Here is a 12,908-nt window from a genome sequence, read left to right as displayed (position 1 = left end):
TGGCTTTCTGTGTTTCTCGCAGGTACTTTGAAGCTCTGGTCAGTAACATGTCCTTTGTCAGATATAAAGAGGTGTATGCAGCGTCAGCAGAGGTCCTGGGGCTTGTTCTCCGGTATCTCAGCGGGAGAGAGAAGGTGAGTGTGCGCACAGGGCATGAACGCCTCTTCTTCACTGTTGGCTCAGCCTCGGTACTTCGTCCTCTGTGCTAGGAACCAGAGTGGGCAGTTTTTTTTAAAGAGATATTTGTTTTGTTTTGTTTTTTTAATGCCTGGAAACTTTGCAAGCGTTAAGGTTGTTAACCTGCTTCTTATTGTAAAGTTGGGATGTAAGCATTGGAGCAGCTTTCATTCCTCTGACCTTGGCATCAGGGGCCACTTTGGAGAAACTGCCCTGATGGAGCCTTGCTTTGGTTTAGGGGAGGGTGAGCAGGGGAGGTTCCCCACTTCCAGTTTCTGGCATAGTGCAGCTGAAGAGCAGGGGTGGCCTCTGACTTGGGCGCCTGGTGTGTGCCCTGCCCCTCCCGCACCCCTAAGCACACAGTCTCCACATCGGCCCGTGTGTGGAAATCGCAGGTTATAACTAGCTGCTACTTGGCTGACCCCCATGGGTTAGTGCAGGGGGCTTCATGCTAGCGTCTGCAGAGCCTGTTGCCCACGCTGACAGGATGCGGGGTGCAGACTGTCCAGGATGGTCTGTGCTGGTGCCTGCAGAGCTCGTAACCCATGGGGACCAGGTGCAGGGTGCAGACTGTCTAGAATGCCACACTGGACCAGTCCTCGACCCTCTGTCACTGCTCAGAGGACACTCTCCCTTCTTCACTGGGGTGTCATCCCACCGGCCTCCCCCACAACTTGGAGTGTGGGCCCCTAGCTGGTCACCCAGCCTCATGGCTTGAGAACTCCTCAGGCTCCTAATCCCCAAATTCGTGTCTCCAGTCTCCTCTCCTCCTGCAACGAGACAGGATGTGGAGAGGCTGGGGAAGTCGAGGGATCCTTAGGGCAGAACAGTCCCCCCACAGCATGTTGGAGCCCGGCCTGTTTCACCAATTAGGCCTTTATTTGGATTTAGAGGAAAATTAAACTGAAAGGAAATAGGAACCCTCTCACCTGAGAATATCAAACTTATAATTTACTTTAGGGATTGCCAGCTATTTTTATAAAATAAAAAACATGTTTCAAATTCAGGATAACGTTGTGATGACAGGATTCTAATGCCCCTAAGTGGTGGGTTTCAGTTCACATAATGTGCTCAGTTATCACCACAGATGGAGCACACAACGGCAGATCGAAAGGTTAATCTCTCATGACTTAAGTCTCAACTTAATACAAATGATACACCCTTTGGTTTGACATAGCTCTTTTCTGAGTATAAAATGGTTGATTTAGCATGGAAGATGGGGGAGCAGTGTGGGACACAGAAGTGGGGGTCACTTGTGTTCTGACCACTGACCAGCACGGCTCCAGACCGTGGTCTCCAATCCCAAGGGCCCTCGCGCTCCTCGTTTCTCCCATGGGGTCAGGGCCCCCTGTTCTGTGGATGGGTGCTCCCTGGGGATGCGGCTCTCGGGGAGCAGTCAGGAGAGGCCGGGCCTGGAAAGTGGGCATAGGGAGATGGGCAGGCTGCCTGCAGATGGAGCTCCCTGAAATCCTGGTTTGTGTGAGTCTTTGCCCAGAGACGTGCACACTGACATAATAAAATGCGTCTTTTTTTTTTCTTAAGATTTTTCGATGTGGACCATGTTTAAAGTCTATTGAATTTGTTGCAATATTGCTTCTGAGGCTTGGGAGTTCTTGGCTCCCCGACCAGAGATTAAACCTGCACCCCCTGCATTGGAAGGCATCCCAACCACTGGACCGCCAGGAAAGTCCCTCAGATGCATCCTAAACAGCATTTAGTCCCTGGTCTTTGTTCAGCTGCTCAGATGGCTCCCTGGCAGGGTTTTGGTGTCAGAAAGAAGTATAGTCTTGATCATTCTTTCACCTGATGTGTGGCCAAGGCCTGGGTCACCTGAACTCACGGCCACCGAGCCTCTGGTGGTGCCCAGTGGTCAGGGCCCCCACGGCCTCCTCGAGATGGCGCTCTGGGTGGTCACCTCACTCTTCTCAGTTCCTCCAAGTTCCCACTTGTGTGTATTTGAAAGGAAACTTTGTCTTCCAGATGCTAGAGGAGTCTGTGTATGAACTAGTGGTAAAGCAACTGAAGCAGCATCAGAACACGCTGGAGGACAAGTTCATCATGTGCCTGAGCAGAGCCACGAAGAACTTCCCTCCTCTGGCTGACAGGTGGGGGTGGTGTCTGCCTGCCCGCTGGGGAGGGTCATGTGCGGGGGAGGGTGGTTGTGTCCGTCTGCCTGCCCCTGCCTGCGGAGAGGGTCGTGGGGTGTTGTCAGCACCTGCCTGCTGGGGACAGTCCTGGTGGGGGTCAGTGCCCCTCCGCTCACCAGCCCTGGCTGCTGCCCAGGTTCATGAACAGCGTGCTCTTCCTGCTGCCGAAGTTCCACGGCGTGATGAAGACACTGTGTCTGGAGGTGGTGCTGTGTCGTGCGGAGGAGACCCCTGACCTGTACCTGCAGCTGAAGAGCAAGGATTTCGTTCAGGTCATGAGACACAGGTGAGTGGCCGCCGCCTGTGTCCTTGGATGCAGCTGTTTGTTCAGCTGTCCCCTCAACTCAAGGGGACTTGTGAATCACCGTGACAGGAGTGTTTGTTCACTTTGACACCTGACACTTGAGAGGCCCCGTCTTGGATTGTCCAGGGCTGTTTTCAGATTCAAAATGTGTGGTTTTGAGTTCTGTACCTGTTTTGTCAGCTAACAGGCTTCCATTATTTGTTAAATTTGTTTATTTTCAAAACGGTAACATGCTGTTAAGGTAAATGCTGACAGAGTGCTGCTGATGGCATCCCATGTGTTCCTCCGGCCTGTGTGCACACTTTTACATGGTGATAAACTGTCTTTGTGTTGATTTCCTCCAGTCAGCCTGGTTCAGTGTCTACTATGTGGAGCATTCAGCTGGTGCTTATTTAAGGAGGAAATGGGGGTGCACCACATTGGGCCCTGGCTGCACTTAACCCCTGGTGCCTGACCAGCCCTGGAAACCATTTTTTAAAGTCATGAAATCCTTTCTAGCTAGCTTATTTTGTTTGACTGGGTCAGTTTTTTAAAAAAATGAACTTTTTATTTTGGAATAATTTAATTTTTACAGAAAAGTTAGAAGTACACAGAATTCCCACACACCTTTCACCTAGCTTCCCCATCTCACGCCATCATGGTGTTTGTCTAAACCAAGAAGTTAACATTAGTGTACTTCTGTCTATTTGAAATCACCAGTTTCCTCATCCTCTTCCTAGGATCCAGGCAAGACACTACAGTGATAATTTCCTTTTCATAATCTAGCCCATGATAATTATTTTCAAGAGCTTAATTTTTATATAAATGTAGTATTAGCTATAATAATAAAATCTGAAATACAGAACAGCACAGAGAAGAAAAATGTTACCTGTCACGTCTAAAGGTATAGTAATAATGGTTAAGTCTGTGTTTTTGAAAATTCCTCTTTATAGAGACGATGAGAGACAGAAAGTGTGTTTGGACATAATTTCCAAGATGATGGCACGGCTGAGACCTGCAGAGCTCCGGGAGCTCCTGAGCGCCGTGGTGGAGTTCCTGGCTCACCCTGCAGTACCGTGCCGTGAGCGGATGTATGCCATCCTCATGTGGGTCCATGACAACTACAGGTGAGCGCCTCACCTGTCCCTGTCAGACGCTCGTGTTCCGTCTCTTAGGGAGCATCTGGGTGCCTCCAGCAGTCTGGAATGACTATAATAAATGATAAGACATTTAAAAATGTGTGGTTATTAACTGCAACAAGTTTGGTATGTTGAAATGTATTCTCATCCTACTGCATTTCGTGAACCCGTGGGAGATATTCAGAGCACGGTATTACTGGCTGAGCTAAAAGTGTACTTTGTTTTCCTTGTTTTCCCTTACAGTCTGACAAGGTTAAGTAAAGAACTCCTAGGATGTTTCCTCCTTGGGGACTGTGGTCCTGCTCGTCAGCTGGCCACCAGGACCCGGGTCAGGGTGCAGGCCCCGCGGGGTGGGTGGAAGGTGGGGAAGAGGCAGGTTTCATTATTTTCATCCTAGACAGCGTTGTTGGGTTGAGCCAGTGCAGCGGAAGGAGCAGTAACGGTTTTATTGTCTTGTGACTTCTCTCAGAGACCCAGAGAGTCAGGCAGATGAAGACTCGCGCGAAGTATTCAAGCTGGCGAAAGATGTGTTGATCCAAGGGCTGACCGACGAGAACCCCGGGCTTCAGTAAGTGCCCCTCCCGGAGCAGCGTGGATGCGTGGGCACATTCAGGGCTCTTTCTGGGCCAGTGTGGGGTCTCTCTGAGGTGTCAAAGGGCCTTTGCTGTATTAGCCTTTTCTCTGCCTCTTGCTGGCATAAGAAAAATGTATTTTAAATCACATTAGAACCTGAAAGTCCTGGCATGTTACTTAAATATACACGTCTTGAAAAACTGGTGTGGGTAACGCTGTCTTGACTGTGCTGTGAGTTACAGCATCTCAGGATGAGAAACCTGTAATGAAAAGTGAGTTGTCATTCCCCATTTAACCCCAAGTGAGCTCCCACTCTGCACATCAGTGTCAGACGGCCTGTGGAAACCAGAGGGCGCTGCGGGGTCATCACAGATGCCCAAGAGCTCATTATGTTACAGCAGGCCTGGCGGAAACCCTGATGAGTCTGTGCGTCAGCTAACTTTCAGCGTACTGCAATTTTTAATTCATTGAGCTTTTAAAAATTGTATTTGGATTTCTCAAACATTCACAAATTATAAAGCCTGATCTGGTTTTTAACTTGTTTAATAGTTTGACTACTTTCTGTTCATATTATGTTTTGAATATTTTGTGGCACTAATGTTTAGAGTAAATTGTCTTAGTAAGGCGATGAAGGACGATATATATAATTTCTCATGGTGTTTTCTGAGTTTCAGAGTATGTAATGTAAAATTCTCATCTTTGCAAACTTCTGGGTAATAGAAATGAGAATAGAATGACGCAGCTTCTCACCTCCTGTTAAGTATGCAAACATTCTGGAATATTTCCCCTTCAGCACGTACCTCATCTGTTAGGCAGCTTACCTGTGGATGGAGGTCTGCATGTGGATGGAGTCCCAGGGCTGATCTCCGGTGGAAGAAGAGGATCTTCCTCATGGGGCACACGTAGAGACCTCCTCTTCTTCTTTCTTCTCTGCCTTCCAGATTAACTATTCGGAACTTCTGGAGCCATGAAACTAGGTTGCCTTCAAATACCTTGGACCGATTGCTGGCCCTGAATTCCTTATATTCTCCTAAGATAGAAGTGCACTTCCTGAGTTTAGCGACAGATTTCCTGCTTGAAATGACCAGCCTGAGCCCTGACTTCCAGACTTCCCTATTTGAGCACCCTCTGTCAGAGTGTGAGTTTCAGGTGAGCTCTGGCCCTGTGAGCTGACTTTCCCGCCTATTGGTCAGCAGACTTTGTCCACTGGTGTTAAATCCTTGCTTTTTTCTTCATTTCAGGTGTAATTAGGATTGTATTTGTTTTCAGTGCACAAAGTAGTGATTTGATATTTGTATACATTACAGAATTATGGCCACAATAAATCTAGTTAACATACATCACTGCCCATAGTTAGATGACTTTTATCTTGCAGTGAGAAGTTTCAAGATATACTGTCTTAGAAACTTCACGTATACAAATGGTGTTACTGACTGTAGTCACCATGTGTACGTCGCCCCCCAGATCTTACTTTACAACTGTAAGTTTGTGCCCTTTGACCCCTTTCACCCATCTCCACCACCCCTCACCTCTGGCAACCACCAATCTGTTCTCTGTTTCTATGAGCTTTTTTGGTTTTGTTTTGTTATGTTTTTTGTTGAGCGACTGAACTGAACTGAAGATCTTGCAGTATTTGTGTTTCTCTCTGACTCATTTCGTGTAGCATAATACCTTCAGGGTCCATCCATGTTGTTGCAAATGGCGGGATTTCGCTCTTTTTCAAAGCTGAGTAGTGGCCCATCATTCGTGTGTGGCGTGTGTGCGTGCACACTCACCGCGCGTCTTCTTTCTCCTTTCATCTGCTGACGGACGCTTAGGTTGTCTCCATATCCTGGCTGTGTAAGCAGTGCTGTTTTGAACACTGGGGTGCCTGTGTCTTTTCCCAGTAGTGTTTTTGTTCTCTTCTGATAAATACCCAGCTGTGGGGTTGCTGGGTCCTCTGGTGGTTCTATTTATAATTTCCTGAGGAACCTGCACTCTGCTGTCCACATGGCAGCAGCAGGTTGCACGCCCACCCACAGTGCACAGGGTGCCCTTCCCGCTCCTCAGCTGCAGGTGCCATCTCTCGTCTCCTGGTCACAGCCACGCGGCAGGCGTCTGGTGATGCCTCATGGCAGTTTGATTGGCGTTTCCCTGACGACTCGTGTGCTGGCTTCTTGATTTTACTTGGAATCCACACACATTCTTCCCGAGACGCCCACTTGCACCTCACCCCATTCGCCCCCCGTCCTGCACACAGCTCACCCTTGTCCTTTCAACCTCCATGGAGGCATTTCCCTCCCCCGCTCCCCCGACATGCCCCGTAGGTGCTTGTTTGCACTTCCGCCTGGCAGCACCACTGATGAGCCACATGATGACTCAGAGCCCCCCCACCCCATCCCCCCATGTCCCCAGCATCTCCTAGTCTGGTTACATGGTGGGGGCAGTGGGGTCAGAGGAGTCGAGTCATTCCCTGAGCGTGGCAGTGAGCCTCTGAATGCGGGATGTTAGGAGGAGAAAAGCAGTTTTTGTCCCCAGTACTGATTGGTTTTATTTGTTGACAGATAATTGTTCTGTTAAAATTTTTAAATTTGAGAAAGTTGTTCTTCAGCTGCTTCTTGCAGAGCTACATGGAGTATAGTAGTGTTTGTGGAGAGGACTGTGAAGTTGTAAATAAGCATTTGCACGTTCTGAGAAGGGCCGTGACTCACCTGACCCTCCCTCTGGCAGGAGTATACCATTGACCCCGACTGGCGCTTCCGGAGTACAGTCCTCACACCAATGTTTGTTGAGACTCAGGCTTCCCAGAGCACGCTCCAGGCCCGGACCCAGGACGGGTCCGTCTCAGCTCGCAGGGCGATGGCGGGGCAGGTCCGGGCCACCCAGCAGCAGCTCGACTTCACGCCCACACAGAGTGCAGGTACTGCCTCCGCTGTGGGCATGCATGCCGGGGGCGCCGTGAAGGCCTCGGTGGCGGGAGGGAGGATGGGCTGAGTCCCTGGGTTGTAGATTCGGGGGTGGGGTGGCCTCGAGGGGCCCTGGGGACAGAGGTGGGGATGGCTGTGCAACCAGCAAACGTGCTGGGCTCTTCAGAGTGCATGACATCGTCCATTGGACTTTCTGTGTTTTTACCACAATTTTTAAAAAGGGGAGAAAAGCATTATTTCTGACTGGAGAAAACAAGAAAGATTTCAGTACATGTAAGTTTTAGTTTGATTTTTGTCCGGGAAGATCTGTCCAGTGCATCCAGTTTAAAACCGCTTGTCTCAGAAGCAAAGCCGAGCTAAACCAGACTCACTCACTGTTTGTAGTTCGTTAACCTGCCCTTTCTCAAACGGTTCAGCCGTTTCCTTTGATCAGCAGAGTATCAGTTGTAGAGTAAAATCCCCAAGTCGTTTTTATGGAAATACTTCAGTGTTTTTCCTTTATGTAATTTTTTCACACTCTGTTTGTTGTGGAAATAGGACTAACTTGGCCAATTACTGTGGGACCTTTAGACGCTGATGTTAGACATCACAGACCTTAGTGCCATGTAGATGCAGTGTCATCCTGACGGGCATGTGGTGGTCTCCCTCGTGCCCACAAGGAGAGGAGGTCTGGCCGCCGGGCCTTCCTAGGGACGTGGTGGCCTACCCTGGTAACTGCGGGCGGCCCTGCTCTTGAGCGGTGGGTCCTGGCTGAGGCACTGGCTATGACCCGCGCATCGTGTGTGTTTGCAGGAGGAAGAGTGCTCTCCCACTGGCTGACGGTGGGCAGCACCGACCCTCTGGGGGGCAGCCTGGCCCCCACTGCTGAGGCCTCGTCTGCGTCCCTGCTGTTTGCCCATAAGAGGCCCGAGAGGCCCCGGGGGATGCCCGTGAAGTCCGTGGGGCCTGAATTTGGGAAGAAAAGGCTGGGCCTCCTTGAGAATGAGGTGGACGATGGAGCACAAGGTAAAAGATCATTGAGCTGTGTTGAAACACCTGCCTCCACAAGCTCATGACTGTTCCTGAGTCCGGGTGGCCTGCGTGGGAGCCTGGTTTGGGGTTCAGAAAGCAGTTGCCTGAACTGGCTTGGCCCCTCACTCAGGGGTCTCAGGGTCTCGGGGCCATGGTACGAGCAGGATGGGGAAGCTGAGTCAGAGAGTTTAGGTCCGGGGGCTGGGAGGGTCAGGGCAGGCCTGAGGGCGGGAATGAGGATGCAGACATTCAGCTCACCAGGGGTGGGGGTGTGCTCTGGGAGGGGCCTCGGCCAGATTCCCCCCAGGCTCTCGAGAAGCCCCCAGCCCCATCCCTTGGGGCCCCTTCCCCAGTCAGCCTCATCTGCTCAGCCAGGCCCTCAGTGTTGCTTCCACAGCTTCAGTTGGCGTTACTGTGGCCCCCTTGCCTTGGGGTCTTGGTCACTTTCTCCCTTGCCCCCCCCACCACACACACACTGCCACCAACGTCCTGAACAGGTCTTGCTGTGGCTTGGCTCACGTGGGGCTTCTCTCCTTTCTCATGCGGTCACTGTTCATGGGCGTTAATGGCCTCCGTTTCTTTTTTTGTTGAAGTAGAGTTGTGTTGATTTCTTCTGAATGGCACAGTGATCCACCTGCATGTACGTATATGTATACATGTTCTTTCTCATTAGGAAACGGCTTCCCTTTTCACCCATGGGTGTTTTTGCCAATGATTTCCAAACGTCAGTTTTCTCTTATAGGAATTCCACCTTGACTGTCAGACCCGAGGGACTATCCTTCTGATTTTCCCTTCTTACCATCTCTGCTCGGCTCTGGGCACAGCATTACCTTCTGACTGTGCTTGTGCATGACGACGTCCAGTCTCTAGTTCCCACGAGCTTCTGTGCTCTCGGAAAGTCCCTTCTGTGCCCTGTTACAGGACCTACTCTGCTCTTGTGATAAAGGGTCATTTGAAAAATTTTTTCCCTAGATGGTCTGCTTTCAACATTTTCTCCCCCTCATTGCTTTGGTTCCTACTTTTCTTATTTGAAGCTTTGCTGAAATGTCTGCTGATTTTCGGCTTTTGCTGTGTCCAGGCAGGCAATAACCAGCATTGGGAGTGCTGGTTGCACACTGGATGTGCTGACTGGCCTCATCAGACGTGGAGGCCCCCATTTTGTACTGGGTGGTCCCTCTCCGAGGCCAGGTCTCCCCCTTCCTGCCTGCATGTCCAGGCCTGGTGCTGGGTCAGCCCTGGGTTCCCCAGTGGTCCTGACTGTGGGGGCTCTGCTCTAGCCATGTGGCCCCGTACCTCCAGCCTCAGCCTCGCATTTCCAAGCCCCCTCTTTCCCCGAGATGTCCGAGCCCTGCCTGCTTCCTCCGTGCAGCCTCAGTTCTCCAGCTTCCAAAACTGCGCTTCACAGGCTTAGGTTGTTTTGGAAATAGAGCTGCGGGGAGTAGGAGATGGAGACGAGCAGATGCCTCACTTCATGTCAGCAATTCTGGGGAGTTGGGGATGGACATCAGCCGTGCATAACCAACCTGCTGTCTGTTCTTCAGGTCCAGATAATCGTGCAGAAATACTGCGATTACGCAGACGATTTCTAAAGGACCAAGAAAAGCTGAGTTTGATTTATGCCAGGAAAGGTGTTGTTGAGCAAAAGCGAGAAAAGGTTTGTACCCATTTCTGGAGTTTGGTCGGAAATAGCTGTTTCTGTCACAGGATGTGTGCCCAAGAGATGTCTTCCTGGCTCGCCTAGGCTGGATCGCAGAGGTGGCCCATGCGACCCCATGTCCAGGTGTTGCCTGAGCCCCACTGCTCTGCTGGGGGGTGGGAGGTGCTGTTCTCTCTGGACAGATGGGTCTTCTGCACGAGGTGGAGACCAGAGCCCCCCGCCCCCGGTGTCACGCCTCTCAGGTGCAGTCCGCACAGCCTTGAGGCCAGAGCCCTGACGCCGTGGCTGAGGGCAAACAAACAGCGGCTATGCTCCTGGAGGCTGGTGGGGGGCCGGGTGAGGAGCATGGCCAGTCCCGAGCTGCCCACTGCAGACACACGTGTGGCATGGAGGGATGGTTGAACGTTTCTCCCAATGTGGAAGTAACAGCAGAAGTTGTTCAGCCCTAGAGTCAGTGTGAGATACAGATCAGTGATGTTGACAGGCTGTTCTAGGATTGGACTGTGGGTGAGACCCTATTATAACCCACAGAGATGACGACAGGCTGTTCTAGGACTGGACTGTGGGTGAGAATCCTGTCTCCATTGTGACTCAGTTTAAATCCCCAGCCACTTCACTTCCAAGTCTGAGTGTGAAATGGTCAGAAGGTTCCACTATCTTCTGTGGAAAGCCTGGACTTCCCTGTATCTCTGTAACCACAGCACTGCAGGCCGAGGGCCGGCCCCACCCAGCCTAGGGGCCTTTGCTCCAGCCTCCTCATTAAGTCTGAGTCCTGCCTGGGCTTCTTGAAGGGGCAGGGCGGGGGTGGGATAGAGGCGCCGGGCTGATCGCTGAGGGTCTCCGGGAATGGATGGGGTGTGGCCTGGGACCGGGGGTGGCCTTGCTGGGTGTCGTCACCACTCTGAGCAGAGGCTTTTGGGGGTCCCCTCTGCTCCTGGAGCTGCAGAGCAGCGTGCAGCAGATGGAGAAGCTGGGCAGCCTCGGGCTAGCCAGGATGCACGCATGTGAGGGCGCGCCCTGTCGGGGGAACAAGGCTCACAGGGGGAGCCCGGCCCCGCGGGGGTAACGGGCCCTTGCCATTGGGACCGGTATCCGCCGGGGGAGTGGGGCCCGAAGGGGGAACGGCTGCAGAGAGCAGGGCCAGCTGGGGCCAGTGGGCTCTGTAGCCAAGGTTTGTCTTGAGAGTGACAAAGAAATACAGTCCTCTCATTTGTGGGTTGAAAAAGTTTAAATCAAGTTCTCTAATTTCAGAGAAACTCAGATTTCTTTGTAATAGATCTTTAAATAATCTTCCCGTTGTGCATCTGACACTGGTTTTGGGCTTGTCTGCCACATTGATCGAGTGTAGCGGCTAGAGTGTCTTAGGTAGAATTGACCTTGATTCACTTTTGTCAGTGGCGGGCGAGGACAGTTTCATCACCCAAGCACTGCTGGTTAGATGAAAGTTGTAACCTTCCTGTATTGCTGATGATTGTAGGAGATCAAGAGTGAGTTGAAAATGAAGCATGAGGCCCAGGTTGTCTTATACAGAAGTTACCGCCGTGGAGACCTTCCTGACATCCAGATTCCACACAGCAGCCTGATCACCCCGCTGCAGGCTGTGGCCCAGGTCAGTGCGGGACCGGCACACACTCTGGGACTGTTGCCTCTTGCAGGGTGACCTTGCAAGGGTGACCTGTCCCCCACACGGGCCTCAGTGCTGAGCCTAATCCCAAGTCCTGGCTCCCAGGGACCCCGCCATGGGGTCTTATCCAGCACTTTGCTTTGGGCCCAGTGTCTCTGTGTGCCAGTCACACCGCAGTCTTTTTCTCACCAGTGATGGTGGTGGGAATGAAAAAGTATGTAAGTAGCTGCACCACTTAAATCATTGATTATACAAAACCCTCTTGTGGGGGTGATGGGGAAGGTCAGTGGTATCAGCATCCTTCTCCGAAATTCCCAGGCACAGAGGCACTCCTCTGTGTCGTTAGGGTGACCACAAGCTTCAGGAGTGAGTGAGATTCTGTAGCTGAGTGCTCTGAGATAAACGGGATATTTATCCCTCAAAAGTCTGGTTAAGATTCCTTTGACTTTAATTAAGTAATTTTAAAGATCTTTATACTGTGTCATATAGTACATAATTAGGTAGTGAAACTTGATGCCTCATAATTTTACTATACTTAAGTTTGCGGTACTAATATTGATCATAAGTGTTAAGTGAAAGTCGCTCAGTTGTGTCTGACTCCTTGCGACCCCATGGACTATACAGTCCATGGAATTCTCCAAGCCAGAATACTGGAGTGGGTAGGCTTCCCCTTTTCCAGGGAATTTTCCCAACCCAGGGCTCGAACCCAAGTCTCCCGCATTGCAGGCTGTTTCTTTACCAGCTGAACCATTGGGAAAGCACAATATTGATCATAATAATAGGTTACATCTGTGTAGCCCATTACTGCTTTATAAGCTTTTTACTTATCTAACTATTTATAAAGTGATAGGAATTTGCAAAATAGCTTACAGCCCCGTGTCCCTTCCCAGCTTTCCTCGGTGGGCACGGTCCTCCAGTGACGTTGCCCAGCGTGGTGACTGGTGGCAGCACTTGATGTTCCAGGCCGGGCTCTGATGCACGTGCAAGTCAGCGCACCTGTCCCCCTCGGGAATGTCTTACAGAGGGACCCGCTCGTCGCGAGGCAGCTCTTCAGCAGCCTGTGCTCGGGGATCCTGAGGGAGTCGGGCGAGCACAGGACTGCAGCTGAGGGGCGGGGCGCCGCCCAGAAGCTCCTGCAGGACTTCACGCACTTCCTGGACACCAGCTTCTCCTTCTTCCCGCCCTTCGTGTCCTGCATCCAGGTGAGGTGGTCGGCACGCCTGTGTCTCAGTGGCTCTGCTGGTTTCCCAGTTGCAGTGTGGATTTAACACAGCAGCTGGACTCTGGTGTGGCCACTTCCTCCCAGGTGGCTCGGGGCAGCTTATTTATTCTTTTTGGCTGTGCTGGGTCTTCCCTGCCGTGTGGGCTCTTCTCTGGTTGTGCTGGCTGGG

General features: G+C 51.4%; 1 protein-coding gene across 2 annotated transcripts in view; it reads left to right on the top strand.

Moving 5' to 3' along the window:
* PRKDC (protein kinase, DNA-activated, catalytic subunit) overlaps positions 1-12,908 on the top strand; it is a 130,395-nt gene that overhangs the window by 77,532 nt on the left and 39,955 nt on the right. For both annotated transcript variants that reach the window (XM_068983808.1, XM_068983807.1), the window contains exons 52-62: positions 23-134; positions 2,158-2,282; positions 2,461-2,610; positions 3,561-3,734; positions 4,216-4,314; positions 5,261-5,468; positions 7,029-7,218; positions 8,018-8,230; positions 9,778-9,890; positions 11,371-11,502; positions 12,540-12,719. In XM_068983808.1, the coding sequence (XP_068839909.1) occupies positions 23-134; positions 2,158-2,282; positions 2,461-2,610; positions 3,561-3,734; positions 4,216-4,314; positions 5,261-5,468; positions 7,029-7,218; positions 8,018-8,230; positions 9,778-9,890; positions 11,371-11,502; positions 12,540-12,719 (1,696 nt within the window). The remainder of the gene's footprint in view (positions 1-22; positions 135-2,157; positions 2,283-2,460; positions 2,611-3,560; positions 3,735-4,215; positions 4,315-5,260; positions 5,469-7,028; positions 7,219-8,017; positions 8,231-9,777; positions 9,891-11,370; positions 11,503-12,539; positions 12,720-12,908) is intronic.

Source organism: Capricornis sumatraensis, chromosome 11 (genome assembly GCF_032405125.1).
Source record: "Capricornis sumatraensis isolate serow.1 chromosome 11, serow.2, whole genome shotgun sequence".
Taxonomy (NCBI): domain Eukaryota; kingdom Metazoa; phylum Chordata; class Mammalia; order Artiodactyla; family Bovidae; genus Capricornis; species Capricornis sumatraensis.
This window is presented reverse-complemented; position numbering and strand designations above follow the sequence as displayed.